Source organism: Aethalodelphis obliquidens, unplaced genomic scaffold, assembly GCF_003676395.1.
Source record: "Aethalodelphis obliquidens isolate GAN/ISIS:26980383/991018 unplaced genomic scaffold, ASM367639v1 scaffold69, whole genome shotgun sequence".
NCBI classification, from domain to species: domain Eukaryota; kingdom Metazoa; phylum Chordata; class Mammalia; order Artiodactyla; family Delphinidae; genus Aethalodelphis; species Aethalodelphis obliquidens.
Window position 1 is genome coordinate 4682229 of NW_020838013.1, and position 26663 is coordinate 4708891.

At 62.5% G+C, this 26663-nt stretch overlaps 4 protein-coding genes across 10 annotated transcripts; 2 read left to right on the forward strand and 2 right to left on the reverse strand.

Annotated features, from left to right (window-relative positions):
- The first annotated feature begins 483 nt into the window (after positions 1-483).
- Positions 484-11553, forward strand: CARNS1 (carnosine synthase 1). 4 transcript variants are annotated; one of them, XM_027090140.1, is made up of 9 exons: positions 484-3078; positions 3513-3552; positions 4882-5155; positions 5957-6783; positions 7015-7189; positions 7275-7360; positions 8058-8289; positions 8383-8663; positions 9323-11553. In XM_027090140.1, the coding sequence occupies exons 2-9, from the start codon at positions 3550-3552 to the stop codon at positions 10547-10549; spliced, it is 3105 nt and encodes a 1034-aa protein (XP_026945941.1). In that variant the 5' UTR covers positions 484-3078; positions 3513-3549; the 3' UTR covers positions 10550-11553. The 4 variants fall into 4 exon arrangements, with proteins under 4 accessions (XP_026945941.1, XP_026945942.1, XP_026945943.1 ...); XM_027090141.1 differs by lacking the exons at positions 484-3078; positions 3513-3552 and having other exon boundaries at positions 3569-5155; positions 5957-6046; positions 6296-6783; XM_027090142.1 differs by lacking the exons at positions 484-3078; positions 3513-3552 and having other exon boundaries at positions 5035-5142; positions 5957-6046; positions 6296-6783.
- A 106-nt stretch (positions 11554-11659) lies between these two features.
- RPS6KB2 (ribosomal protein S6 kinase B2) lies at positions 11660-18246 on the forward strand. Of its 3 annotated transcripts, none has more exons than XM_027090144.1 (15): positions 11660-12750; positions 12939-13153; positions 13250-13370; positions 13720-13788; positions 14328-14475; positions 15546-15603; positions 15722-15822; positions 15901-15991; positions 16076-16166; positions 16284-16391; positions 16936-16998; positions 17143-17220; positions 17304-17411; positions 17511-17623; positions 17823-18246. In XM_027090144.1, exons 1-15 carry the CDS (start codon positions 12673-12675, stop codon positions 18013-18015), a joined length of 1635 nt encoding a protein of 544 aa, XP_026945945.1. In that variant the 5' UTR covers positions 11660-12672; the 3' UTR covers positions 18016-18246. The 3 variants fall into 3 exon arrangements, with proteins under 3 accessions (XP_026945945.1, XP_026945947.1, XP_026945946.1); XM_027090146.1 differs by having other exon boundaries at positions 13113-13153; XM_027090145.1 differs by lacking the exon at positions 17143-17220.
- A 109-nt stretch (positions 18247-18355) lies between these two features.
- PTPRCAP (protein tyrosine phosphatase receptor type C associated protein) lies at positions 18356-20964 on the reverse strand. 2 transcript variants are annotated; one of them, XM_027090156.1, is made up of 2 exons: positions 20681-20964; positions 18356-19205 (listed from the first exon to the last, which is right to left on the reverse strand). In XM_027090156.1, exons 1-2 carry the CDS (start codon positions 20681-20683, stop codon positions 18591-18593), a joined length of 618 nt encoding a protein of 205 aa, XP_026945957.1. In that variant the 5' UTR covers positions 20684-20964; the 3' UTR covers positions 18356-18590. The 2 variants fall into 2 exon arrangements, with proteins under 2 accessions (XP_026945957.1, XP_026945956.1); XM_027090155.1 differs by lacking the exon at positions 20681-20964 and adding an exon at positions 20002-20669.
- A 111-nt stretch (positions 20965-21075) lies between these two features.
- Positions 21076-26505, reverse strand: CORO1B (coronin 1B). Its single transcript, XM_027090152.1, has 11 exons — positions 26411-26505; positions 25403-25602; positions 24881-25003; positions 24647-24776; positions 24299-24480; positions 24091-24210; positions 23293-23397; positions 23066-23211; positions 22827-22884; positions 21724-22002; positions 21076-21550 (listed from the first exon to the last, which is right to left on the reverse strand). The coding sequence occupies exons 2-11, from the start codon at positions 25598-25600 to the stop codon at positions 21425-21427; spliced, it is 1467 nt and encodes a 488-aa protein (XP_026945953.1). The 5' UTR covers positions 25601-25602; positions 26411-26505; the 3' UTR covers positions 21076-21424.
- Positions 26506-26663: the final 158 nt, after the last annotated feature.

Below are 26663 nucleotides of genomic sequence, written 5' to 3' on the forward strand. Positions count from 1 at the left end.
AACTCCCAGGGCCCTGGGCTGAGCTGCAGTTTCCCAACCCTGATTTTCCTCCCTGCGTCCACAAGGCAAACGCCATCACAGCCGGTGCCCAGCCAGGGCAGTGTGGGAGCGGGCACAGAACCACACGGCTCTGTGTGCATGTATACACACACTCTGGCAGAGGGAAGACCCCAGCCCTGCCTCTCACCAGCCGTGTGACCTTGGGCAAATCACATCACCTCTCTGAGCCTCCATTGCCTCATCTGCAAAAGGCAGAGACTCATAACTGCTACCCAACAGGGTTAACTGAAATATGGCACATAAAGTCCTCTGTACAGTGCCTGGGACAAGTCAAAAAACGTTCGCTGGGGCTTCCCTGGTGGCACAGTGGTTGAGAGTCCGCCTGCCGACGCAGGGGACACGGGTTTGTGCCCCGGTCCGGGAAGATCCCACGTGCCGCGGAGCGGCTGGGCCCGTGAGCCATGGCCACTGCGCGTGCGCGTCCGGAGCCTGTGCTCCACAACGGGAGAGGCCACAGCAGTGAGAGGCCCGTGTACCGCAAACAAAACAAAACAAAACAAAACCAAAAAACCCAGAAAAACAAAACCGTTTGCTGGCACTGCTACCTTCTGCCAGGTGCCCCCTGTCCAGCCAAGCCTGGGCTAAAGTATGCACTATAATCCCCATTTGAGGATGAGAAAACTGAGTCCACAGATGCTACACTGCTTGGGTTAAAAACAAGACAGCAGGGACTTCCCTGGAGGTCCAGTGGGTAAGACTCTACACTCCCAATGCAGGGACTGGGTTCAATCCCCGGTTCGGGAAATAGATTCCGAATGCATGGCACAACTAAGAGTCCACATGCCGCAACTAAAGATCCCACATGCCACAACTGAACATCCCACATGCCACAACTAAGGCAGTGCAGCCAACATAAATAAATTAAAAAATTTAAAAAGAGTTAAAAAAAAATGCAAAAAACAAGACAGGAGGCCCAAGGTGGAGTCACCAAACTGAGATAACTTGATTACAGTTTCAGCTCTCCTGGAAATTGTATCTTAAACCAGTCAATCAGGAATTGCCTGACCAGCACTAGCAGGTTCATCTGCCTGATAGACCCCTGCTATTGCCTAAAAGAAAGTGATCTTGCAATAACCAACCCCCTTTTTTGCCTAAGTATAACTTCTTTGTGTCTGCTCCCTTCTGCCTATAAAAGTCTTGCATTTTACACAACTTCTTGTAGCTCTTTTCTGTCTGCTGGACGGGATGCTGCCCGATTCATGAACCGCTGGATAAAGCCAATAAGATCTTTAAAATTTACTCTGTTGGATTTTGGTTCTTAATATTTGTTAAGTGTCAGATCTCATGCTCTTTGGTGACATCCATGCCCCAACCCTGCTCCCTCCCGTGGATCTCCCTGGAGCTCAGGTCACCCCCTCAGCAAGAGGAGGGATCTTCTTGGGTGGCCGCACCTCATTCCAGGAGGCTGGGCTGGCCACAGGGAGGAGTGGAGTGTGGATCTGGTGCTGGGGAGCCCAGAGCAGCCCTGGAAAGCTGTGTGGGGAATGTGGGCTGGGCTGGGGGGCCCCAGGTAAGTCACTTCTCCTCTCTGAGTCCCTCCACTGGTAGACAGGGTGGTTCCTCACAGGCTGCTCTGTGTACGGTTGTAGAAAGGGGCCAAAGCAGCCACCTTTGCCTCCACAAGTGCTGCGGGGCCGTCGGTACCCTCCCCCAGCCCAGGAGGCTCTAGGGAACAATCGGGGGGTGTCCCTGGAGAGAGGGTCTGAGTTTGCGGGGCTGAGGTGGGAGAATTGCAACAACAACCTACGTGTGCTGGGCTCAGGCTGCTGTGATAATCTTCACCGCAGTCCTATGAGATGGTAACTAGACCCATTTAAGTCAGGAGGAGAGGGAGGTTCAGTCAGACAGGAAGGGGAGGTGCCCAGGCCCCACAGCTGGATCTAGGATCCGATTCCACCTAGTGGGACAACGCTTGCGAGGGTATGAATCTCTGGGTGTGTTTCTTGGGGTGAATATGTGGCTGTGATCCAGGTCTCTTGAGGTGTGCTTTTGTGGGTGTTTGGATGGGTGCACCTGGGGGTAAGGATGTGCGTTTTGGGGAGATTGTGGGTATAACTGTGGATGTCCAGCTGACCTGGGTGTTGATGGGCAGGGCAGATCGTGTAGACAAGCCCCTTCCTTTGCTGTGCTCAGACCCACTGGAACTCCCAGCCTGGGCACGCTCTTCCCTCTTGGCCCCCAGCAGGGCAGAGGGTATCCCAGGGAACTGGGACTGCCCTTGTGGGGGGCGTCTTACCTAGTGGCCACTACTCTGGAGGGGCTGGGAGAGTTGAGGAGGGGACCCCTCAGATGTACAGGGACCCCTGTTCAAGAAGGTCTTTCTGGGAGTGCTTGCTGCCGTACGGCACAGTGCTCCTTGGCAGACAGCTGCGGCCCCGGGTGCTGGGGAGCTCAGGACTCCATCCAAGGTTAGAGCTCCGGACTGTGTGCTCCAGCCGCTCTCCTGGCCACCCCAGCCCTGAGGGCAAGCCCTGGTACCAGTCTCTGCCGGCTCCAGCTTTCCCCTCCCCCTCTATTCTCTTTCCATTTCTCTTCCATTATGGGTCTCTCTCTATTTATCCCCCTCTGTCCTCTGTCTTTTCTTTACCGCGGCCCCTTAGTCTGTGACCCTCTCTGACGATCGCTATCCGCTAGAACCTGGCCCACTGTTCGACTTACTGTGTCTCCGAAGGTCTCCTGTCTGTCCCTCTGCCTGTCCCTCTGTTTGTCTCTCCCTGGCCCCCCCCCCCCGCCCCCGCGCCTTGCCTCTGGCAGGGTCGGGCCCGCCCACCCCGAGGACCCCAGGTTCAGGATGGGTGGCGGAGGTTTTGCCGGGTCCCCCGGCTGGAGGACGGTGGGGCCGGGCCACCTCGCCCCGCGCCGCCCCACGCCTGGCACTGGGCATGCCCCGGGCGCTTCTATATAAAGCGGCGCCGCCTCGGCCGGGCGCTGTGCCGCCGCCGCCGCCGCCGAGTCCCGCCGGGTCCGCGCCGCCCGCCGAGCCCGGCAGAGCCCCGCCGAGCCGCTGCCGCCCGCCAGGTACCCCGGCTGCTGCCCGCGCCCCGGGGAGAGCCAGGGAGGGGGCTGCGGGGCAGGGGCCGCGGGGACGGGACCTTGAGCGCCCGCGCCCCCCAGCGGGACCCGTGACACCGCCTGCATACCCCTCCCAGACGCGCGCACACACGCGCGGGGACCCGGCGCGCCCCCCGCTGGAAGGGCTGAGCGCCAGGACCCCCGGTCCTGCCCCGCGCAGCTTGGGATGTGTGAGCTTGGGGTGCGGGCCCCATGGGGTCCGGGCGTCAGCAATCCCTCTGCTTCCTTGGGGTGGGGGTGGGGCAGCCTTGGACACCTCCTGGCTGGGACAGGAGAGCCGCACGCGGTCGCGGGCACCTCTCTGACCCAGAGTCTTAGGGGCTGGGCTCTGCAGTAGAGATCCGGCCGCCCTGACTCCCTCCTCTGTCTCTCTCTGTCAGTCTCTTCCATCAGTCTGTCAGCCTCTCCACCTGTGAGATGGTGAGTCTCCTCTGGTCCCTCCCCACCAAAGCCCAAGACCCTAATCAGAGGGAGGGCCCGGAGGGCGGCATCGGGCGGGGCGCGTAGAAGCCTAACCCTGGGGCTGTCTGTGCGGACAGACCCGTGACCAGCTGCGCACACACCCCTTGACCGCCCACTCTGTGTGCCATGGGACAAGCAGCTGCTGTGTGCCAGGCACTGCCTCTCTCCCCCATCAGCTCTGGGAGGCGGGCACTCTTGGTCCCCTTTGGCATTCATTCAACCTGCAACTTATTATTACCATGCGCCCTGCCCCATTCTAAGTTTGGGAACATAGCAGTGAACCCATTCTGGGCTCTTAGGGGACTCAGCTCCTAAGAAAGGGCACCAAGCCTCAGAATTTGGCACCGGCGAACCGGGATTCCAGGCCAGGTCTGAGGCCCAGACCTCTGCCCTCCCGGCTGCCTGCAGTATGCTGTCTCGCAATGACCACGGTGATTCTCTAGGTCCAAGCCTCATCAGCACCCCGGGGGGGGGACAGGGCAGGCACCAGGCACCCACAAGTCCCAAAGAAACCTCACGACTTGTCCAAGGAGGCCCAGCCTGTCCCCCGGAGGACAGGCCCACCTGTGTCTGCACGTGTGTTCACAGTGAGCTTCTGAGCAGCCTCATTTGGGAGTCAGCCAGCCTCAGAGAGGGGCAGGGTGTAAGATTTCATCTAAAGTGAGCATTTCCATGACTCAGAACATCTGAAAAGAAGGGCACCAGCTTCTTCCTTACTAATGCCTGGCCCAGGACTGGGCGTATGGTAGATTCTCCAGCTACTTGGAGATGACCGTGGACCAGCTTCACCCACATATTTAGGTCTCAGCAGAACTCCACGGTGGTACATGGGTCACTGAGGCCAGAGAAAAGAGAGCAGCCCAAGAGTGATTGCTTGGTTCATTCGTTCACTTATTCTTCAGTCATCAAACATTGAGCAGCTACAGCGTGCCAGGGCTGTTTTAGGTCCCAGGGCTGCCTCGATAAGCAAAACCGGCAAAAAACCTCTGCCCCTCTGAACCAAGCTGGGGCAGACCTGGGCGTGGGATGAGGGGGCAGTGATCCAGCCAGCAGTGCATTGCTTTCTGCTCCCACCCGCTGGGGCACTGCACATACAGTTTACAAAGCACTCCCACTTACATGTTCCTGGTGACAGGCCTTCATCCCCCAACCCAACCCAACCCATCCTCTTTTGTTCCTAGGACAGTGTCTGCCCAAGGTTAGGAGAGTGGGGGACTTATACCCTTGGGTGACTTAATATGCCCCTTGCCCACCCTGCCCAAGACCCACCACTTCTGCCTCCCTCAGCTGTCCCTGGATCCGCTGGGTCCCGAGTGTGACTCCCCCCTGGACTCCAAGGACCTGGAAGAAGAGGAGGGCCCATGGGGTGGGGGCTCTGGCCTGCCACCCCCAGGCTGCTTCCATGGTTCCTGGCGCCATGACGTGGCCCTGGACTGCAAGGGCTCCCCCGAGGGGGCGGAGGCCCGGGCCTGGACTGTCTACTACTACAGTCTCCTGCAGAGCTGTCTGCAGCAAGCTGGCCTTCCGGAGACCCAAGACCGCAGCCAGGTGCCCCGCACAGGTGCCCGAGGGTTCCATGGAGGGGGGCACCCCTGGGGGGAGGGAGCACCCCTAGGAGGAGGGAGACACCTGCAGCCCAGCCTGCTTCCCATCTCTGTCAAGGTCGGCCCCTTCCCCTAGGCTCTGGCTTGGTCTGAAGCCAGGGAGACAAGGCCAGTCAACCTCTGGAAGGCAGGCTTTTCAAAGGGCATCTGGCACCAGTAAAGTCAGAGACCACGGCTTCCCTCCCACCCCCGGAAAATCCAGCCCTGGGATTTGCAGTCCATGTTCTGTGGAGCCAGAGCTTCTACAGAAGTGTCCTGGCAGCTGCTGTGGAGGCAGCTAGCAGCTGGGACCCAGGACTCCTCCTCTGCTTTATCTGTTTTATGTATCAGGCAGCCACAAAAGATTTTGTGTGGACAGAGGGCTTACAGCTAGAGTGTGTGAACATCACAGACTGGGCCCCATTGTACAGACTGGGAAACTGAGGTGCAGAGACTCCTCCCCCCACCGCACAGGGACCAAGGGTCACACAGAAAGTCAGTGGCAGAGCTCAGGCTAGAACCCATGTCTCCAGTCACCCAGCCTCCAGTGCCTTCTGGGCCAGCTGCAGAGGGGAGGGAGCTAGCCTCAGAGGGCAAGGTAGACAGGCAGCTTCCCCTTTGCTCTCCAGCTTCCTCTGTCCCCTTTACTTTTCTCGTCCGATACCCGGGGAGGACCTGGGGGTCCAAGGGTGAGGGCAGGGCTATGGGGGTGGGGAAAGGTGGGCGGAAAGAGAGCAAGGGGAGCCCCTGGTGAGCTTGGCAACGTCCTCTTCCTCAAGGCTGTCCTGGGGCGGAGGTGACCTTGTGCATTCTGGGATCGCCCAGCACCTTTCTGTCTCTGCTGCTGGAGGGTGGGGTCCAGAGCCCGGGTGAGTGTGTGCCCAAGTTCCCCCACCCCCTCCTACAGAAAGGGCAGCCCTGCCCTGGCCCGGCCACATCCCAAAATACCCGCCAACCCTGGCAACTGCCTGCATTCCACCGGGCCAGCTGCCCTACTCCGAGTGGGGGTGGGTTCTGGGAGCAGCTGCCCCTGACTATCCAGGGGCCCAGGCTGGAGGTGGAGGGCATGGGGGCATTAAGCCTTCCCTGGCCAGCAACCCTCCTCCCTCTGCCCACAGGAAACATGCTCCTTTGCCTGTCCCCTGCCTGGCTGACAAAGGTGCCAGCACCAGGGCAGCCAGGCGAGGCAGCCCTGCTGGTCTCCAAGGCTGTGAGCTTCCACCCGGGGGGCCTGACATTCCTGGATGATTTTGTCCCCCCTCGCCGCGCCACCTACTTCCTGGCAGGCCTGGGGCTGGGGCCTAGCCGGGGTCGAGAGGCAGCTGAGCTCGCTCGCGACCTGACCTGCCCCACAGGAGCCTCAGCCGAGCTGGCCCGGCTGCTGGAGGACCGGCTGCTGACGAGGCGATTGCTAGCTCGGCAGGGTGACGTGGCTGTACCAGCTACCCTGGCTTTCACCTACAAGCCGCCGGCACTGCTGAGGGGAGGGGATGCCAGCCCGGGACTACGGCTGGTGGAGCTGAATGGCAAAGAGGGCCAAGAGACACTGGTGAAGGAGGAAGTAGGGGCTTTTCTGCACTCTGAGGCCCTGGGTGATGCCCTGCAGGTAACAGGCTCTGCCCCCGAGGTTGTGCAGAGGCCAGCAGGAGGGGACCCGTGGAGGGTTACCGGGTCCTGCTGGGAAGCGGTCCCCAACTTTGAGCCCTACTACTGCCCCATCTCTGTGGTAATCCCCTGCCTTCTTACCTCAGTTTACTCATTAGCTCCTGTGGTATGAGCGTCCCACCCTGCATGTACGTGGGGTGGTGAGGAGGCCCCCTTCCCCTGCCTGTTGCAGGTAGCCATGAAGCTCAGTGGCTGGCGCTGGAGGGGGCGGCAGGCAATGCGTCTGTATCCCCGAGCTGAGCTGGGCCCAGTGGTGGACACAGTGCTGGCATTGCTGGAGAAACTAGAGGAGGAGGAGAGTGTCCTGGTGGAGGCTGTATGCCCACCTGCCCGGCTGCCCTTCCCAGGTGAGAGCCACCTGTGCGAGCCAGAGGGAGAGCATGGCTCGGCCTCCTGGCTGCTCTGTGCTCAGGCCTCACCGTCTTCCCCCAGGCAGCCCCCTGCCTGGCCCTGAGCTGGCTCTGCGTATCTGTGCTGTGGTCTGTCGGACACAGGGTGACAAGCCCCTGCTGAGCAAGGTGAGCATGGCTCAGGTCCAGGTCATGCGCCTGCTGCCACACCCCAGCCCAGTTCCACTGAGCTGATGAGGGCCCCTGGGCAGAGAGAGGACAAAATCTTGGGGCGGGGGGGGGGGGGCGGAGGATTTTGGTTGTCTCTGGGAGGACTTCGTCTGACACTCTCCCTTCTCTCCAACCCTTCCTGTGCTCCTCCCACATCCGGAGCCCTACCTGGTATCCCATGCTGGGTACCAGGGCCCAGGGCTGAAACCTCTTCCCAGAGAGCTCTTCCCCACAGAAGAGGCTGACCCAGGGTCCCTGACAAACCTCCAGGGCCTGGAGCCCTTTAGGAGAGAGGCTTAGGGACCCTCCTAGGTACACAGCTCTGGGCCAAGCTGAGAGGGAGAGACTCAACCTTGCCCTCAGGGAGCTCTAGGGCTAAGCCCACCAGGGTGGGACAGGCCCCCAGGGCTGTAGGCACTAGGAACAAGCATGCTTAGAGCCCTTAGGGAGCAGAGGCCCCAGCTGGGCCTGGAAGCCTGGGTAGAGTCCCCCCAGGGGGACCAGACGGGCAGTGTAAGTCACATTGGAGGACAGGACTTGAATGTCCAGTGAGGGCTGTGGCCTGGATCGTGGCATAGGGGAAGGTGTGCTGGGGCCAGGGATAGTCCCGGGAGGACTCCTCCTGGACCAGCCCCCTGAGCCGCACCTTGCCCAGGTGGTGTGCAGCGTGGGCCGTGGGGACCGGCCTCTGCGGCACCAGAGCTCCTTGCCACGGACGCTGGAGGCGGCGCTGGCCCAGTGCGGCCTGGGTGAGGCTTCGCAGGTGGCAGTCGTGCGGCAGCGCGTCAAGGCGGCGGCCGAGGCCGCGCTAGCCGCCGTGCTGACCCTGGAGGCCAGCCTGAGCGCTGAGCAGCGCGGCGGGCGCCAGGTCCGCACTGACTTCCTCGGTGAGTGCAGGCCGCCCGGGACGGGGACGGGAGGAGGGGGGCCCGAGGGCCGAAGGCGGCCCGCACTGAGCCCGCGCCCCCTGCCCGGCCCAGGGGTGGACTTCGCCCTGACGGTGGCCGGCCGCGCGCTGACCCCCGTGGCCCTGGAGCTGAACGGAGGCCTGTGTCTGGAGGCGTGTGGCGCGCTCGAAGGGCTGTGGGCCGCGCCGCGCCCGGGGCTGGCAGCCGAGGAGGCGGCGGCCGCGCCGCTGGTGGAGACGATGCTGCGGCGCTCGGCGCGCTGCCTCATGGAGGGAAAACAGCTGCTGCTGCTCGGCGCGGGCGGTGTCAGCAAGAAGTTCGTGTGGGAGGCGGCGCGCGACTACGGGCTCAAGGTGGGCGGGGTGGGGCGGGGCGGGGCTCAAAGTTCCGGCCTGAGTGGTGGAGGCAGGGCCCGGGGCGGGGCCAGGGGCGGTGTTGGCCTTGGGGCGGGGCCTGCGCGGGGCGATCTAGCCGGGGGCCTGGAGCCCAAGCGTAGGGGCGGGGCCTGTCGCCGCGTCCAGGTTAGGGGTCTCAACTTTTTCCCGCCCCTAGCTGAATTTTGTCCCTGCTAGGAGTAAAAGGCCACTCGGGACACCAGACCAGCAGTCCCAAGCCCTAACCCTGGTGGTTTCCCTACGAACCCTGGTGGTTTCCCTACAAACCCTGGCCAGACTGAGCCTGCCAGTGGGAAAGATTCCACCAGCCCTCTCTGCCACCCCTCCCATCTAGATGACACCCGCCCCCCTCCTGCAGCCATCTTTCCTCTGGCTAAACCTTACTGAGCTCCCAGGTTAAGCACTGCCTCCTCTAGGTTGCCTTCCCTACTCTCTTGGCTGGATTAGGTGTCCCACCTCTGTACCTTCTATTCAATCATCAACAAATATGTTTTGAGCGCGTAGCACTGGTGAAGCTGTCTCCCCTGAGGGCCAGGACCATGTTCTAGGCCCCATCCTATTGCCCAGCGCCCAGCACAAGCTGATCTCGGTGTGTTGCCGCCCTGTGGTTTCTGCAGCTGCACCTGGTGGACTCAGACCCCAACCACTTTGCGTCCCAGCTAGTGCAGACCTTCATCCACTTCAATATAACAGAGCACCAGAGGGATGAGGAGAACGCACGGGTGCTGGCGGAGCTGGTGCGGGCACGCGGCCTGCAGCTAGACGGCTGCTTTTCCTACTGGGATGACTGCCTGGTGCTCACGGCCTTGCTCTGCCAGGAGCTGGGTCTGCCCAGCAACCCGCCAGCCGCCATGCACGTGGCTAAGCAGAAGAGCCGCACCCAGCTGCACTTGTTGTGCCACCATGGCCCACCCTGGCCTGCACCCTCCCTCTATGCTGTGCCCTGCTGCCCATTGGAGAGCGAGGCCGACGTGGACAGGGCTGTCCGCCAGGTGCCCCTGCCAGGTGTCATGAAGCTGGAGTTTGGGGCGGGTGCAGTGGGTGTACGGCTGGTGGAGGACGCGTCACAGTGCCACGAGCACTTTTCCCGGATCGCCCGAGACCTGCAGGTCGAGGCCGACCACCCCGGCATCGGGCTGGGCTGGGGCAATGCCATGCTGCTGATGGAGTTCATCGAGGGCACCGAGCACGACGTGGATCTGGTGTTGTTTGGGGGGAGACTGCTGGCTGCCTTCGTCTCCGACAATGGCCCCACACGGCTGCCTGGCTTCACTGAGACAGCGGCCTGCATGCCCACTGGGCTGGCACCGGAGCAGGAGGCGCAGCTGGTGCAGGCAGCCTTCCGCTGTTGCCTGGGCTGCGGGCTGCTGGATGGGGTCTTCAACGTGGAGCTCAAGCTGACTAGGGCTGGGCCGCGGCTCATCGAGATCAACCCCCGCATGGGTGGCTTCTACCTGCGAGACTGGATCCTGGAGCTTTATGGTGTGGACCTGCTGCTCGCTGCTGCTATGGTGGCCTGCGGCCTGCGGCCTGCCTTGCCTGCCCACCCACGCGCCCGTGGCCACCTGGTGGGTGTCATGTGCCTGGTGTCCCAGCACCTGCAGGCGCTGAGTTCCACCGCCAGCCGCGAGACCCTACAGGCTCTTCATGACCAGGGCCTGCTGCGTCTCAATCTGCTGGAGGAGACCCTTGTGCCTGGAGAATACGAGGAGCCCTACTGCAGTGTGGCCTGTGCTGGGCCCAGCCCGGCCGAGGCCCGTCTCCGCCTGTTGGGCCTCTGCCAGGGCCTGGGCATCGACGGGCCCCACTATCCCGTTGCCTACTTCTTGTCCCACTTCAAATAGTGCTGGGGCACAGGGCAGGGGCAAAGTGCTGGAGGGGATGCGGTGGTGCCCTCTGCTCCCCGGTGCTCTCCCTGCTTCTCTTCCCATGGCCCTGCCCCAACCGTTGGGAGGTCTGGTCCCCTCCAAGGCCCCAGGTCTGTCCCAGAGCGGCAGGGCTATTCTGACACCACGGCCTCCTGGACTTGAGGAGCCACGAAAGAAGTAGCTGGTGGGCTGCTTGTCCTCCCGAAGGCCCCAGTCCAGCCCGTAGCTTCCCAGGACTCTAGTCATGGAGAAGCAACAACAGCTGCACACACGCACACACACACACCCTGCCCCCAGGTTAGTTCCAGTGGGCCCAAACCCAGCCCATCCTTCCCACCCCTCCAGGTCTGTCTCTTCCTGCTGCCTACAGGAGAGAACCTGGCCTCTGCCTTTGGACAAATCCCAAGAAAATCTGAGACGAAACCCCTCGTCCTCCTACTCTCACTCCCTCATTTAACAAATTCTAGATAGTTCTGGAGCCTGCTGACAATGTTTGGCAGTGCCCCACGTGCCTCATTTGGCCTGAGCAGTAGAAGCAGATGACTTGGGGTCAGTAGTAACCATCTCCCCTCCAGGCAGACACTATTGCCCCATTCTACAGAAAAGGAAACAGGCTCAGAGAGGAAAAGCCACTGCCTCAGTGTCATACCACAGCGGATGAAGAGTCGAGGGACAAGATGCAAGGTCCAGGTTTCTGCTTTTACTAAGTTGTACCTGCCCACTCAGCTTCCAGGCCCCACTCACCCCCTATATGTGGCCCTGAGACATGTGAACACCCCTCCCGTGCACTATGCACCTTATCCACCAAGCTTTGGTGCTTTGGCCTCAGGCACACCTAACTAGCATTGGCAGAGGAGACTCTACACTCCCTTCCTCATTCAGGGGAGGCTGCTTTAAGAACTCTGCCTCTGTGCTGCACGGGAGCTGTGGACAGCTCCATAAGCGTCCCTCTCCAAATAAAGGCTTATGGACTAGTGAAACGTCCAGAGTCTGGGATAGGTTCTTGCGACTTGGCCAACACTTCTCAAGCTCAGGTAGACAGGGGATGGGGAAGGGGGAGGGAGAGGTAGTTAGGGGATACATGTAGCGTCTAGAGCTAAGGATAAACTGCCACACTGACCAGGCCTCTGGGTTGACCTTTGGCGAGGGACCTGCCAGGGGCACCTACACCAGGACACAAACCCGAGGGTGGAATTACAACGAGGGCCACACCCAACCAGATAACCCTCCTCCAGCCTGGAGAACCTGAATTCTGTCCATGTGAACTCATATCTAGCCTCCCCTGTCCAACTGGAATGCACACCCACACAGCTTCCCAAAATTAGAACTCATCCAAGGCCTGGTCTGGCCCAGTTCACACTCTCAGAGTCCCATCCAACAAGAATCCATCCCCAAATCTAAACTCACGGACTAGGTTTGGTGTGTTCATTATTGTAGTGTCACCAAACACGAGTTCGTGTGTCTGACGCACAGCACAAGCCCATAATTACGGGTGGATCAGTGAGACCCAAACCCTTTCCGGCAGGAATCTGGCAACAAAGCCCAGCAGTGAGCTGAGCACGGAGCAGTAAATGCTGACTTGAGGGTCCTCGAGCGGGAGGCACGTTAGAGACCGTGATGCAGCAGCCGGCTCCCTTTCAGAGGCGAACAGAGAGATATACTCGACCCGCCTCTCGCCACCACCCAGACAACCTGGCAGCGTAGGGCTCCAACAGGGCTGGGAATTGCATTTACACTCACACCTGCATGCACTTCGACTCTGCCCCGTCCAAAGTCAAAGTCGCCCCAGAACCAAAATGGTCGGCTTCCACGAGGCCCTTGTCCTGTGCCACCCCGGAGGAAGCTGTGCTGGGAAGACTGAGGGGCCCGCGGAAGAAGGTTCGGCGGGCTTTAGCACCCCGGCACTCAGGAACTACCATGCCCGAGATGCCTTGTGACGGACGCCAACTTTTCTCGCCGCCAGCTCGCGGGAGGAGCAGTCTCTTGCGTCATCGGCGCGCGAGACCGCAGTCGCGGAATGATGACGTAAGGCCCGGGCCGGTCAGTCAGTCAGAGCGCTGCTAGGTAAGCACCTGGGAGCCCGCGGGGCCGGTGCGGGCATGGCGGCGGTGTTTGACCTGGACCTGGAGACGGAGGAAGGCAGCGAGGGCGAGGGCGAGCCAGAGTTCAGCCCCGCGGTGAGTGGTCCGTCCGGGCGCAGCTCGATCCCGGCTCGATCCCATCATCCAGGCGGTGGGATCGCTCGTGCGCCCCCCGCCCCGCCCCCCGCCCCCAGAGTGGGCTCCTCTCCTGCAGACCCCGGTCTGTCTAAGATCCCGGCCACTATTAGGCTCTGATCCTACCTTCACCCCCACCTGTCTTGCAGGCCCCCAGCCCTTCCCCTGCGTCTCCCTTTCCTGCCCTCGCCTCTCCTCCGCAGTCCTGGCCCATCGCCTGCCAGCTCCCATTCGTCACCCTTTCCACGCCTGGGCCAAGCAGTCCAGCTTGGGGGGAGGGAGCCTGGCACCTCCCTTGGCTCTTACCCCTCGGTTTCTCACAGGACGTGTGTCCCCTTGCCGAGTTGAGGGCGGCTGGCCTGGAGTGAGTGAGGGTTGTGTTGGGGGAGGAAGGAATGGGCTGGGGAAGGGGACCTGAGGAGCATTGGAGCTTGCGCCCGTTAACTTCTTGTGTCCACAGGCCTGTGGGGCACTATGAAGAGGTGGAGCTGACTGAGAGCAGTGTGAACCCGGGCCCTGAGCGCATCGGGCCCCACTGCTTCGAGCTGCTGCGCGTGCTGGGCAAGGGGAACTATGGCAAGGTACCGGCCCTCCTCCTTCCTCACTGGCCTCACAGCCTTAGTCTTGCTGCACCAAAGGGTCTCAAAACAAATTAGACTTATAGAGACTTCTGTGGCGGTCCAGTGCTTCCAATGCAGGGGGCGGGGATTCGATCCCTGGTCGGGGAACTAAGATCTCACATGCCCTGCACCCAAAAAGTTAAAAGAAAAATAGTTCGACTTGTAAATCCTCTTAGAATTGGAGGACTTGAAATCTTTACCGCCCCACTCCTGGGTGGGCCTCTTGGTCCCAGTACCAGAGCTTCAGGGTAGGGCTTTTTGAAGATAGAATATGGAGAGGGAGGTTGATCCTGTCTCCCCTGCCCTGCAGGTGTTCCAGGTGCGAAAGGTGCAGGGCACCAATGTGGGCAGAATATATGCCATGAAAGTCCTGAGGAAGGTGAGTCATTCGTTCAGCCGGCAGATCCTCACCCAGTGGCTGCCATTCCCAATGTACTACACCGGCCTTTGGGAGACAGCAGTGAACGTAGTGGAGGGGATGGTCGCTATCTTGAGCACTTGCTTGTGTATTGTCAGTAGCAATTATATTGTTCTGCAGTACATTCTCAACCATGGGCAGTACTGCCTCCCAGGCAACGTCTGGCAATGCTGGCGATGTCGGTGTACATTTCTGAGTCACGACTAGAGAGGGACTGCCACAGGCATCCAGTGGGTCGAGCCCAGGGATTCTGCTAAAGGTCTTACAATGCAAAAGACAGCCCCCCACAGCAAAGAATTATCTGCCCCAAATGTCACGAGTGCGGAAGTTGAGAAACACGGTGCTGCTGGAATAAACCAGTCCCTGGAAAGGATGGTTGCTGATAGCTGCAGAATTATGGAGAAATACAATGCGGTGATAGAGAATGGCTGAAGGGTAATGGCTGGAGGGACTGAGGGAGTCCTGGGGGCCCACCTTCTAACTGATCCCTGCCTCTGCAGGCCAAAATTGTGCGCAACGCCAAGGACACGGCACACACGCGGGCTGAGCGGAACATTCTAGAGTCAGTGAAGCACCCCTTCATTGTGGAACTGGCCTATGCCTTCCAGACTGGTGGCAAACTCTACCTCATCCTGGAGTGCCTCAGTGGTATGAGTGCGGGCCCATCTGGGGTGTGGACAAGGCCAGGGAACCAGCACAGGGAGCTCTGGGGGGAGCTGGGAGAGACGTGGTATGTAGAATGGCCAGGGGGGCCCCACCTCATCCATCCCTCTGTCCGTTCGTTCATTCATTCATTTCATTCATTCATTCAGCAAACGTCTGTCCAGTGCCTCTTGTATCCCTCACCGGTGTTGGGGGTGGATGGGAATGGTGGGAGTTTGTATAGATGTCCAGAGGGTTGTTTTGTCCATTTCCAGTAGCCCTTCATGTGCTGGTCCCCCCTTCTGTGTGCCCTGCATCCAGTCAGATCCCAATCCAGATGGTTCATTCTCTGCAGTGTCCTCTATCCTCTCTACTCTCTTGGGCGGAGGGGAGGCGTCACAGTTGTTTCTTAACTGGCCTCAAAGCCTCCAGCTCACCCTCTTCCTAGTGTCTCCTCCACCAACTTCCAGGGTCTTCGTCTCAGAGCACGGGATTGCCCCCAACACTCCTACCCAGAATTCCATGGCTCCCTGCAACTGCCCGGATCAAGCCTGGCCTCCTTGGCCTGGTGTCCCCTGCTCGCCATGAAGCGATCCGGGCCTGCTTTTCCTACTGACCCCATCTGTCCCGATGAGCCCTGGGAGCTTCATTTCCTGCGCTCCATCTCTGCATCCCCTTTAAGTCTCACCGCTGCCAGGGACTTTCTCTGTCCCCTCACGCTGGGGTTAACTGTGTCCTCCTGTCTCCTCTGTGAAGGTTTTGGTAGGCTCTCAGGGCCGTTGCCTCAGTCTGGCACATTGGAGCAGCTGTGTGCGTGTCTGTCTCCCCAGTAGACTGAGCGTCCTGCGGGCAGTGGCTGGGGCTCCTCATCTCTGTCCCCAGCTTCACCCAGCACAGGGCCAGGCACCGAGTAGGCGTCGGTAGACGTTTGCTGAATTGAATTGAGTCCCCACGGCAGCTCTGGGAGGCAGGTAGGGCGGGAATTACGAGCCCCACTCTCCCCGAGAAGAAACCAAGGCTCGGCGAGCAGAGGAGCTTGGTCCCAGCACACAGCTGCTGACATGTTTGTGTCGCAGGCGGCGAGCTCTTCACACATCTGGAGCGAGAGGGCATCTTCCTGGAAGACACGGCCTGGTGGGTGTTACCTCCAGCCTCTCTCCTGAGGGGGTCCAGGGACCCCTCCCCGCCAGGGCCTGGCTCCCCCCCCCCCCCCCCACCCCCACGTTGCCTTCACCCTGTCCTGTCTCTGCAGTTTCTACCTGTCAGAGATCACACTGGCCCTGGGCCATCTCCACTCCCAAGGCATCATCTACCGGGATCTCAAACCTGAGAACATCATGCTCAACAGCCAGGGTGCGCATGTGTGGGGAGGGCTGAGCCCCGCGGGGTGGCCTGGGGTCCTGACCGACCCGCCCTAACATTCTTCCTCAGGTCACATCAAACTGACGGACTTCGGCCTCTGCAAGGAGTCGATTCACGAGGGTGCCGTCACCCACACCTTCTGCGGCACCATCGAGTACATGTAAGCGGCAGCCGGCTGGGCCCAGGGGTCGGGAGGACAGCCAGGCAGGGCTCGGCCTGACTGATGGTTCCACCTGGCCCCCAGGGCCCCTGAGATTCTGGTGCGCAGTGGCCACAACCGGGCGGTGGACTGGTGGAGCTTGGGGGCCCTGATGTACGACATGCTCACTGGATCGGCAAGTCCAGCCTCCTCGGGAGGGTGGGCATGGGGGCGGGAGGAGGGCCCCCTCCCGGGGCAGGGGCGGGCCCGGTGGGAGGCCCGCAAGGCTCCTCTCACCCTCTGCCTTCTCCAGCCACCCTTCACTGCAGAGAACCGGAAGAAAACCATGGATAAGATCATCAGAGGGAAGCTGGAGCTGCCCGCCTACCTCACCCCAGATGCCCGGGACCTCGTCAAAAAGGTGGGCTCCCTCCTGCCCTTGGTACGGCCCCCGTCTCTTCTCCCAGGCCCTGCATAGGCTCCTGAGTCTCCCTGGGCCAGGGTTGCTGGAGCTCCCCACTCCCCTTCCCCCACCTGTACGATGTCCCTTTGGGACGAGGAGCATTGGCTGTGAGGTGTGAGACGTCAGCTCTGGCGCAGACCAGCTGCCGACCTTGGCCAGGTCCCTAGTCTGAGTCCTAATCAGCGAGGCCTGCACCATGCACTAGCCGCTCTCCTCAAAAAGTCGGTCACTGGGGATCAAAGTGGGAGGCTAGGCACCCCATCCAGATCGTGAGTTGGATCCCCACGAATGTGCCCTGGGGTGATGCCAGCAAAGGCTTTGTGGAGAAGGGGCCATGGGACCAAACCTTGGAAATCCTGAGGGTGTCAGTAGGTGGAGACCACACTCCAGGGCCCCCACCGCAAGCCACGACCCCTTTCTCACCTTTCCCCACCCCCTGGGGCCACTCGGAAACAACCGGTACCTCCGCCCGAGACCCTCACCCCCTGCCCTTGTCCTGCAGTTTCTGAAGCGGAATCCCAGCCAACGTATCGGGGGTGGCCCTGGGGACGCCGCTGATGTGCAGGTGGGTCTGGGACCATTACGAGGGGGCAGGGCTGAGCCCCCAAGGGTGTCTGGGTGCAGGGGACAGGGCCCTAGAGCAGAGGGGGTTTCTGAGGGAGCCATGGAGGGTGAAATGTTGGCACGTTTGGGGGCACTCTGCCCACAGAGGCACCCCTTCTTCCGGCACGTTAATTGGGATGACCTCCTGGCCCGCCGAGTGGACCCCCCTTTCCGGCCGTCCCTGGTGAGTGGAGGTCCCACTGGCCTGGGGGCGGATGGAGGCCCCTGTCCTGGACACCCCTGACTCTGCCCCTGGGGTGCCCACAGCAGTCGGAGGAGGACGTGAGCCAGTTTGACTCCCACTTCACGAGGCAGACGCCGGTGGACAGTCCAGACGACACGGCCCTCAGTGAGAGCGCCAACCAGGCCTTCCTGGTGAGGTCTGGGGGCCTGAGGGTTACAGGGACACGGGCAGGGGTGTGGCCAAGGAGCGGTGGACCCTGAGCTTCGCCTGGCCCCGCCTCTGCCCCCTAGGGCTTCACGTACGTGGCGCCCTCCGTCCTGGACAGCATCAAGGAGGGCTTCTCCCTCCAGCCCAAGCTGCGCTCCCCCAGGCGCCTCAACGGCAGCCCCTGGACCCCCATCAGGTACCGCGGGGCGGGGGCCGTTCTAGCTTTGGCTCTGCCGTCAACCCCAGGGCTGCCTTGGCCGTCTCTGAACCAGCCTCAGCCTCTGTTTCTCCGTCTACCATGGGAACTTCTATGGCAGGGGCCGCCTGGGTGGGCACTTGACTGCATCCTGGCCCCGTGCCAGGAAATGCTGACTCTGCCTCGGTTTCCCCTGCAGCCCCCTGAAGTTCTTGCCCTTTGAGGGATTCCGGCCCAGCCCCGGCCCACCAGAGCCCCTGGAGCCCACTCTACCCCCTCTCTTGCTGCCGCCGCCGCCACTACCGCCGCCCTCGAGCACTGCCCCCCTCCCCATCCGACCCCCTTCAGGGACCAAGAAGTCCAAGAAAGGCCGTGGGCGCCCCGGGCGCTAAGAGAGTGGGTAGAGATGAGGGCAGTGGGACCCCGGGCCAGTTCCAGAGACCTGGGGCTGTGCCGAGGGGTACAGGAGCGAGTGTGCGTGAGTGTCTCTGCTGGGGGTGGCCGTGCCCCTGAATCATGAACACGAAGGACTGCAGACAACGGCTGCCAGTCGAGGGGGGCTGCCCCCCGGCCTCCCGCAGTTGAGCTGTGCCCTTGGATTATTAAAGTGTTCAATCATGGCACTGACCTGGTTTCTCCTTTGGACTTCTGGGGCAGGGGCGGGTGGGGTCGTGCCGGGAGGAGTCCCTGCTAAGGGATGGGAGGGGCCGTGACAGGACCACAGAACGGCGGTGGGCCGGAGGGGTTTTATTTCAGATGGCTGCCCAGTGCCCCCTGGGGACGGATGGCCTTCCTGGAGGGGCCAGGGATACACAGACTTGGGGACTAGAACTCGTTGCGGGGAGTGACTGTCTGAGGCTCTCCAAGCGGGGGTGTGGGTCACATGCACCCAGGGCAGGCTGTGTCCAGCCGTGGCAGCTCGGGAAGCAGAGGCACAGTGACCAGGATGTGGCGCCAGGGCTGGCTCCTACAGTGCGGTGACGTGGAGGCCCCGGCTCCCAGCTGCCCTAGTGCTGTCGTCCCAGGCCGCGCTGCCAGCAAAGGCGTGCAGCTCACTCAGCAGGGCCTCGGCGCTGCCCCCGGAGCCCACCGGCCCCTGGGAGCCGAGGCCCAGGCCCCCTTCGGTGTCATCGTCATAGGCTTCCTCGGCCGGCTCCGGGGCCTGCTGTGGGCTGGGCCCCTCTCCACGCTGCCCCTCTTCCTGGGATTCACGCTCCTCTTGGCCACCACCCAGGTCGCAGTCATCTTCCACGTCCCGCTCATCCTCCTGCCGCTCCAGGTCCTCTTCTGGCGACCCCAGCTCAGCCCGGAGCCAGCGGCCTGGCGGGCTGGCCCAGAGCAGGCGGCGAGTGCGGCCCCACAGCGCGGCGCCCAGGCGGGCCGGGTGGTAGTAGCCCCCCGAGTCCCGGCTCAGGCGGTACCAGGCCAGCGCCAGGCCAGTGGCCAGCAGCAGAAGCAGCAGCAGCAGCAGGACCACGGTGACCGAGGAGCTGGAGCCCGGGCTGTCCTCGGCGCTGCGGCCCGAGCCCAGGGCCCCTGGCAGGGCCAGCAGCGTCCAGAGCCCTAGGACGCAGCGCAGGTCCTGGGGGGAGACAGGAAGGGGCTCATTGCCTGCGGTTGGTGGCCTCTTGGGTAAGATGGGGACAGTCAAGCAGAAAAGCCCTTGTCAGTAAGGCCTCTCCTGGCTCTGTGATGTCCGCCAGCGATGCGTCCTCCTGCCTCTCACCTCCCTCTCTCCCACTGCACCACGTAAGCCAGCTCCTGCCTGGGGCCTGTGCACCGGCTGTCCCCTCTGTCTGGAATGCTCCATCCCCCCCGAGAGCCACATGGCTCCCTGCTCACCCTGGCTCAAGGCACCTCAGTGCAGCCTAAGCTGGCCTGGATTAGTACCCTGACATTCATCCCCACAGCCCAGCCCTGCTTTACCCTCCTACCCCCTCCCCGACACAGGAGATAACTGCCCGTTTAGTATGCTTATTCTTTTCTCTTCCCCCCAGGAAGATGGGGTTCTTTTTGGCTTAAGCACCTAAACAATTCCTAGCGCAGAGTAGGCGCTCAAGAAATATCTGTAGGGACTTCCCTGGTGGCGCAGTGGTTAAGAATCCGCCTGCCAATGCCGGGGACATGGGTTTGAGCCCTGGTATGGGAAGATCCCACATGCCGCGGAGCAACTAAGCCCGTGCGCCACAACTACTGAGCCTGCGTGCCACAACTACGCGCCTAGAGCCCGTGCTCCGCAACAACAGAAGCCACCGCAATGAGAAGCCCGCGCACCGCAACGAAGAGTAGCAGCCAAAAATAAATAAATTAATTAAAAAAAATATATATCTGTAAAGACTCTGCCCCCAGGAGGAGGGGACGGAAGGGAAGGCAGGCACCTGCAAGGCTGGTGTTGGAGCTGGCTCTTCCTGAGGCCCAGGATGGGGGGACCGAGCCCGAGGCAACTGTGTAGCCTCCATTTGGCCAGGTCCCAGGATGGGGGTCACTGAGACCCCTCTTCCTCCCTCCCAGCCACGGGGACTGCCCCATGGGGACTGCCCTAGCTGCAGCATTTCCGTTCAACTCTCCGTCCCTGGGGCCTCGGGCCTCGCAGGGCCAGGGGCTGGGGCAGGCGGGTGCAGCTGCCAGAGGAAGCCTGCGGTTGGAACAAGGCAGGTGGGGGGTGTGTGGGGGGAGGGGTGCCGAGATGTGAGCAAGCCTTCTCCCACCCCACTGTCTGCCCAGGCTCCAGGGATGCGAGTAGAGGCCGTGCAGAGTCCCAGCTCCCGAGCAGAGCAGGTGAGAGTCCACCTGGGGGTCTTGAAGGGGGGTCGGGCATGGAGTGGGGCACTGGGTGGCCACCCCCTGAATCTGAGGGAGGCCCAGGTCTGATGTGAGGTGAGAGGAAGGCCCAGCTTATGCCCTGGGCTCATCCCGGGTGTCTCGCCTCTGTCCCCTGCCTGGCTGCTCCTGCCCCCAGGCCCGCGGGGGGTCCTTCCTTAGCTCCTGGGGCCTAGACATTCCAGCCCTGACCTCCTGTGGCCCCCACCCCAAGGACCCACCAGGCTCCAGGCTCACCATCGGTCTGCTGGCCTCTCAGCGCCGGGCGCCCACCTCCAGCCCTGGCCGTGTGGAGCGAGAAATGAGCTTGCGCTCTCGACGCACCTGGGGTTAACTCGGCGCTTCCGCTTCCTGCCCACAACATCCCGCTCAGCCCTCCCTGCAACAGGACCCTCGTCGCCCCCCCACCCCACCCCCGACCCCGGGGCCTCTCAGAACCACCCTGATCCACACCAGATCCTCACCGGCCTCTCCCCGGGCCAGGCTGGGGCTATGGGGGGCAGTGCGGGGGATGTTCACGGTCCCCCAGACCTTTCTCACATTTATGATCCATGGGGGCGCCCTATGTCCCCCCCCAGGGGTCCAGACTTCCTTTCCCAGTCCCACCCTTGCAGCAGAAGGGCAAACCTGGCTTTTAGAAAGAGAATTTTATTTGGAATGAAAATATAGAGCCCATCCCTCCTGCTTCCTCAGGGGAGGGAGCAGGGGGGCTGGGTGGGGGTGGGGGAGATGGTGCCTCAGAGTAGAAGCTCTCCTGGGTACAAAAACCCTCCCCAGTAACAATGCCCAAAGCCAGGCGGTGGCTCCAGCCTAGGCCCACAGGATGGCTCAGGGTGTGGACTGGTCCCTGAACCTGCCCCAGAAACCCTCAGCGGGGGCAGGGGCAGCCAGCCGGAGTCAGTGTGACCCGCCAGCAGAGGCTGAGTGAGAAAGGGGTGGGCGGAGGAGGTGAATGGGGAGTGTCATCCACTGGGCCCAGTTCTAGGCGTCTCCATTTTCCACGCGGCCGAGCTGCTCCTCCAGGCGGCAGATGCGATCCCCCTGCTCCTTGACCAGCGCTCTCAGTGCTCGCAGCTCCTGCATCACCTCCTCCAGCTTCCCAGCCTCCTGCAGGGACATGAGCAGGGGCAGGGGTTTCGGAGCTGCAGCCCTCCCCAAATTCACTATCAGGCAGAGGGGGCCTGAGGCCCAGAGAGGGGCAGTGAGTGGTTCAGGCAGGCACAGCAGACCTGGGCAACACCCGGGCTTCCCAACACCACCCTGAGCTGAGGGGCACCTACCCCGGCTCCGGCGAGGCTGCCGCCAGGGGCGGCAATACTGGTGAAGGCAGCAGGCGTGGAGGCCCCTGGGCGGGGGGAGCCAGGGGCCGCGGCGGGCCGGCTGTCTGATAACACGTTGCGCCGGTTGACCTTCAGGTCCCGCTGTTTGCTGGGCACGTAGGCTTCCCGCAGGGAGATGAGGATGGGGTTGGCATCCCGCCCGCTCACCCACTCCTCTGCCTCCAGGGCCGCCTCAGGCCCAGCTGTGTCGGGGTACAGATCATCCTGGAAGAGGTCCGACTGGGCCGGGGGGAGGTCTGGGTCAGCTGGGGCCCACCTGCAGGGTCCTCTCGTCTGGACCCTGAGTGGCCACCTCCTCAACACTCTCCTGGCCTCCAGGCTTGCACCCTGTCAACCCATCTTCCCACGGCCTGACCCCTAGTGACATTTCTAAAGCTCAAATCTGTTCTTTCACTTTCTTCTGGACACCACCGACAGCTCCCTCTGAAGATTCCCCCCACCTTCCCAAGCAGGGGCCACCTACGTGGCTCTGTGGGACTCTGGGAGCCACGTCTGTGCCCTGTGGACAGTGAGTTCCTGGGGCTGGCCCCGCTGAACTCGCCCTCAGCTCTGCTCCCTGGACGTGCCTGGCACGCTACCCTGTGCCCTCAGTAAACGCTGGCTGGAGAGAAACGAAGCACGTTCAAGGCTCTCAGCTGGGGCTCTGAGGCCGAGCCACATGTGGCCGAATCCCCACCTCACAGGAGCCTCCACTGCAGCCAGACTCCCCGCTCCTTTCCATTCCCACCTCTGTGCTTTCGCCTGGCTTACTACACACCCCTCATTGGAGGCCCGGCCCCAGCCATGCTGTTGCTCCTGCCTTGCCTCCTACAGGGAGACTCCAAGGCTGCCCAGTATCTGCCTCCTGTGGCTCACGCAGAGCGAGGCCTCCGTTCACCCTGTGTCTCATCCCTGCCTGGCCCTCGCTGGGCACGCTGGCATCTGTCCAGCCCGCTGGCTACACCCACTCGGCCATGTCCCATTCACGAGCCTCACCTGGGGCACCCCTGTGTGGTCTGTCTGCTAGAAAGGGAGTGGGTGGGCAGGGAACCAGGTGGCCTCACCTTTCGTGGCACTGTCATGACAATGGGCTCACACTTGCGCTCGTGCAGTTTGTAGAACCTGGGAAAGGGCGGGGAGGGAGGACCCATGGGTGGAACCTGCCCCCTACCAGCTCTCCCAGCTCCCTCTGCCCTCCCCTTCCAGTCCTTACCCTGGCCCCTCCCACAGGCTGACCCCTGACCCCGGGGCCCCTCTGGGCCGGTTCCTGCCCCCGAGCAGCTCCCTACATCCACCTTCTTACCGGGCAATCTCGCACTTGCTGACCTCCAAGCCCCTCTTGGGCATGCTGCCCATGCCCCTCTGGGGCTCTTTGCTGGTGAACGTGTTCAGGAAGTGGATGTAGGGGGACTCGTCTGTGATCTCAAAGTACCGGATGCTGGAGTCACCCTGCAGGGCGGGAGGGGCCAGGGGTCAGCACCTGGGCCTGCCTATCTCTTCCTTGTCCCCAGCAGCCCTGCCCAGCTCTACCTTGCCGCAGACGTAGACCACGTTGGTGTCAGGGTCGTAGAAGGGCAACAGAGCCCCGTTGCTAGAGTCCAACTCCTGCAGGGCCATGGGCTCCCCGAAGTTTTCCTGGCACATGGGTTGAAGGGCAGTCAGGCCAGGCCAGAACCTGCCCTCTCCCCTCACTGTCCTAACCCCTCACTGGGACTGGCCCCAGCTAGCCTCACAAGCTGGCTGGCACTGCCCCTACCACTGCCACCCTTTGCCCACACGGTGTAGCCCCGCCAGGCCCTCCTGGCTCCCCTCCCTCCACTCCCACGGTCCCATTTTCCCCGACTACTCCAGGCCTTCAGACTACCGCCAGGCCACCAAGCAAGTACTGAGAAAGCCCCCACCACGCAGGAGCCAGGGGTGCCGGGCAGCGCTAGCTGCTGTCTCAGAGGGGCCCCCGGAGGTCGCCAGACAGAAGGTTAAGCCTGTGGGACAGAGCACATCACAGGAAAGGCTGGAAGCCTTCCTGGAGAAGGGGACCTCTGCACTGGGCCTCGAAGGACAGCCGAGTGTTAACAGACAAGCAAAGGAGGGAAGGGCCTTTCAGGGGCAAGAACACTGTGGGCAGACACGGAGGCAGGTGGAGGCGGTGGGGGAGGCCAGAGAGCAGGGGGCAGGGAGAGGAGAGGCTGGCAGGGCTGCAGGTCCTGGGTGCCTCAGGTGCCAGGCTGAGAACCTGGGAACGACAGGCCTCTCCAGGTGACCCCGCCCTCCTCGCCCAGGGTGGAGCCCGTCTTGAGGCCACCCGCTTGGGCCGGCCGGGCCACTCACCGGGTCCCAGAGCGCCAGCTGCCGCTCGCTCATGCGGCTGAAGCCCGTGGTGAACACCTTGCCGTCTGCCAGGAAGATGGCCCGCATGGGCCGGGCCCCTTCGTGAGCCTTCTCCCGCTCCTGCCGGGGAGACGGAGCGGTCAGTGTGGAGCCCCAAGAGAGCCCCTCGGCCAGTCTGCAGCCATCCTCACCCTCCAGGGCCACGTACCGCCACCAGAGTCCCGCGGCGGGGGTCAACGATGCGCACGCTCTTGTCCTTGCACGCGGTGCAGAAGAGACTGCCGTTGCGGTTCCAGCTGACGTTGTAGATGAGGTCGGGGTGCAGGCTGTCCAGGCGGTACAGCTCCTCCGCCGTGCCCACGTTCCAGATGAGCACCACGTTGTCGCAGCCTGCCGAGCGGGGGGCCATCAGCAATGACCACCCTCCTGGGACCCGACCCGGCACTCGACCTCTGTGGGCCTCAACCTTCCTGGGTGTCAGACGGGCCTGGGAGAGGGTGTGGGATGCTGCGGAGCTGTGCGCATCGAGGGGCAGGGCAGGGGCAGCGGTGCAGACCTGCGCTCAGCAGCACGTTGCGGGCCGTCGGGTGCCAGGTGATGATGCCCACTCGCTTGCTGTGCCCCTCTAGCACCACCACCGGCTCCGTCAGAGGGGAGACCAGCCCGTTCTCCGGGATCTGCCACACCTGGGGAGGGGTGGGGAGGGCAGATGAGGCCCCTGCTTGGCCCTGCTGCCAGGAGCCTTGAGCCACATCTGCGACCCCCGCCCCATCACAGCCCCATGCCTCACCATGACCGTGCAGTCCTCCGAGCCGCTGGCGATGACTTCGTCGTTGTGGGGACACCAGTCAATGTCCAGGACAGGTCCTGTGTGTCCGCACACTGTCGGGTAGGCCTTGTCAATGCGGCCGGTCTGCAGGCATGAGGGGGGCAGTCAAGGGGGACCCAAGATGCCCAGGCTCCATCCCTCCCAGAACTTCAGCCCTCCCCTCGGTGGACAAGGAATGATGTGGTTGGCCTGGCCCACAGGTGGCCCAGATGTGACTCTCACCCTGCCTCCTCCTGACCCACCTCTTCCTCACAGGTGTCACCAGATGAGCAGGATATGTTTGTTGCCTCTGACCCTGACTCTGTGGCAATAAAAAACAGGCTTTCCCTATCTGTGCTAACACCTCCCAGGCGGTAAATGTGGATTACGACAGCTGCCGGGCAGTGTGGGGATGGGCAAATTATGGGTTGTGAAGGGAGCAGAGAGACCTGGCAGATGCGACCAAGCTGGCTCCAGTCCCCTCCCAGCCCCGATGGGGCCCACCTTGCTTAGGGGGAGCACCAGGAAGGCGCCTCCACCGCTGGCCTCCACAATCACTGCCAGGAACTTGGGGTTGACGGCGCAGAAGGTGCTGTCCCAGGTGACACGGGACACTCGAATGTCCTCATAGCACTGGTCATTCTTGACAGGCTGCCCGAACACATGTCGGAATTTGCTCTGCCGAACCACTTTGCGGAACATGACTGCAGAGTGGAGAAGCGTAGGTCAGCCGCTGCCCATCCCAACAACCCCCAAGCCTCCCAGGGCTGCACGAAGGGAGTGGGGAGGATGCAACAGGGCGCCTGGGCCTGATAACCTGCCTGGCTCTCGGTTTCCCAAGTTACAGGATAGGGTCACAGGGCTGACCTGGCCGCCTCTCCCCAAGGGGGGATCTGAAGGTAGAAATGCATTGACCTCCTGCAGAACCACTGCTGAGTCCTGAGGGGCTCTGCTGGACGCTACCCAGGGCGTCTCCCCGGCCTCTGGTATGCGTGTGGAGGAGGGGGGAGGTGCCCGAGCCAGTGCAAGCTTAGCTCCTTGGTGGGTCCTAGTCAGTTCCCAGCAGGCTCCTTCCTGCCCAGGATTTGGAAGCAGGGTGATGGGGAGGACAGACAGAGGAGGCCAGAATGATCTCCGTTGTGGGTCCGCGCTAGGCCACAGTTCTGGGTCCCACGGAATGTGCAGTGCCTGCAGGAATGTGCAGGGAGCCCCAAGCCGGTCCAGGGGCCCTGGCAGGACTGGGCGGGGGTCGGGACGCCGCTCCCAGCCACAGAGCATCCCAGAGCGCCCTCAGAGCGGGGGTCCAAGGTGAAGCAGGAGCCCAACTTCAAGGATCCCGGTCTGGCAGGGGAGACGCTGAGCGGCCAGGGGGAGTTGGGACTGAGGGTGGGGCGCCGCGGAGGGGAAGGGCTCTTCGGACTCGCGACCCCCACCCCAGCCCCCTGCGGCTCTGCCCCCGAAGTCCCGCCCAACCCCCCGCCTGCGCCCCCAGCCCCGGCCCGTCGCGCTCACCAGGGACGCCTGGAGGCTGCTGCACTGTCCTCGGGTGGCTCCGTATCCCAGTCTCTGGGAAGCAGGAAGCGGGAATCAGGAAGTGACAGAGGAGAGAGGGGCGGGGGGCGGGGGGCGGGGCGGGGGCTCAAGGGGGCGGGGCCGAGGTCACGCGCGGAGGGGCGGGGCGGGAGGCTGTGAGCTGTGGCCTGGCAGGCCGGAGCCAGGAGTGCGGGTCCGGAGCCTCACGGGGCTCAGGGGCGGGGCCTGGGCG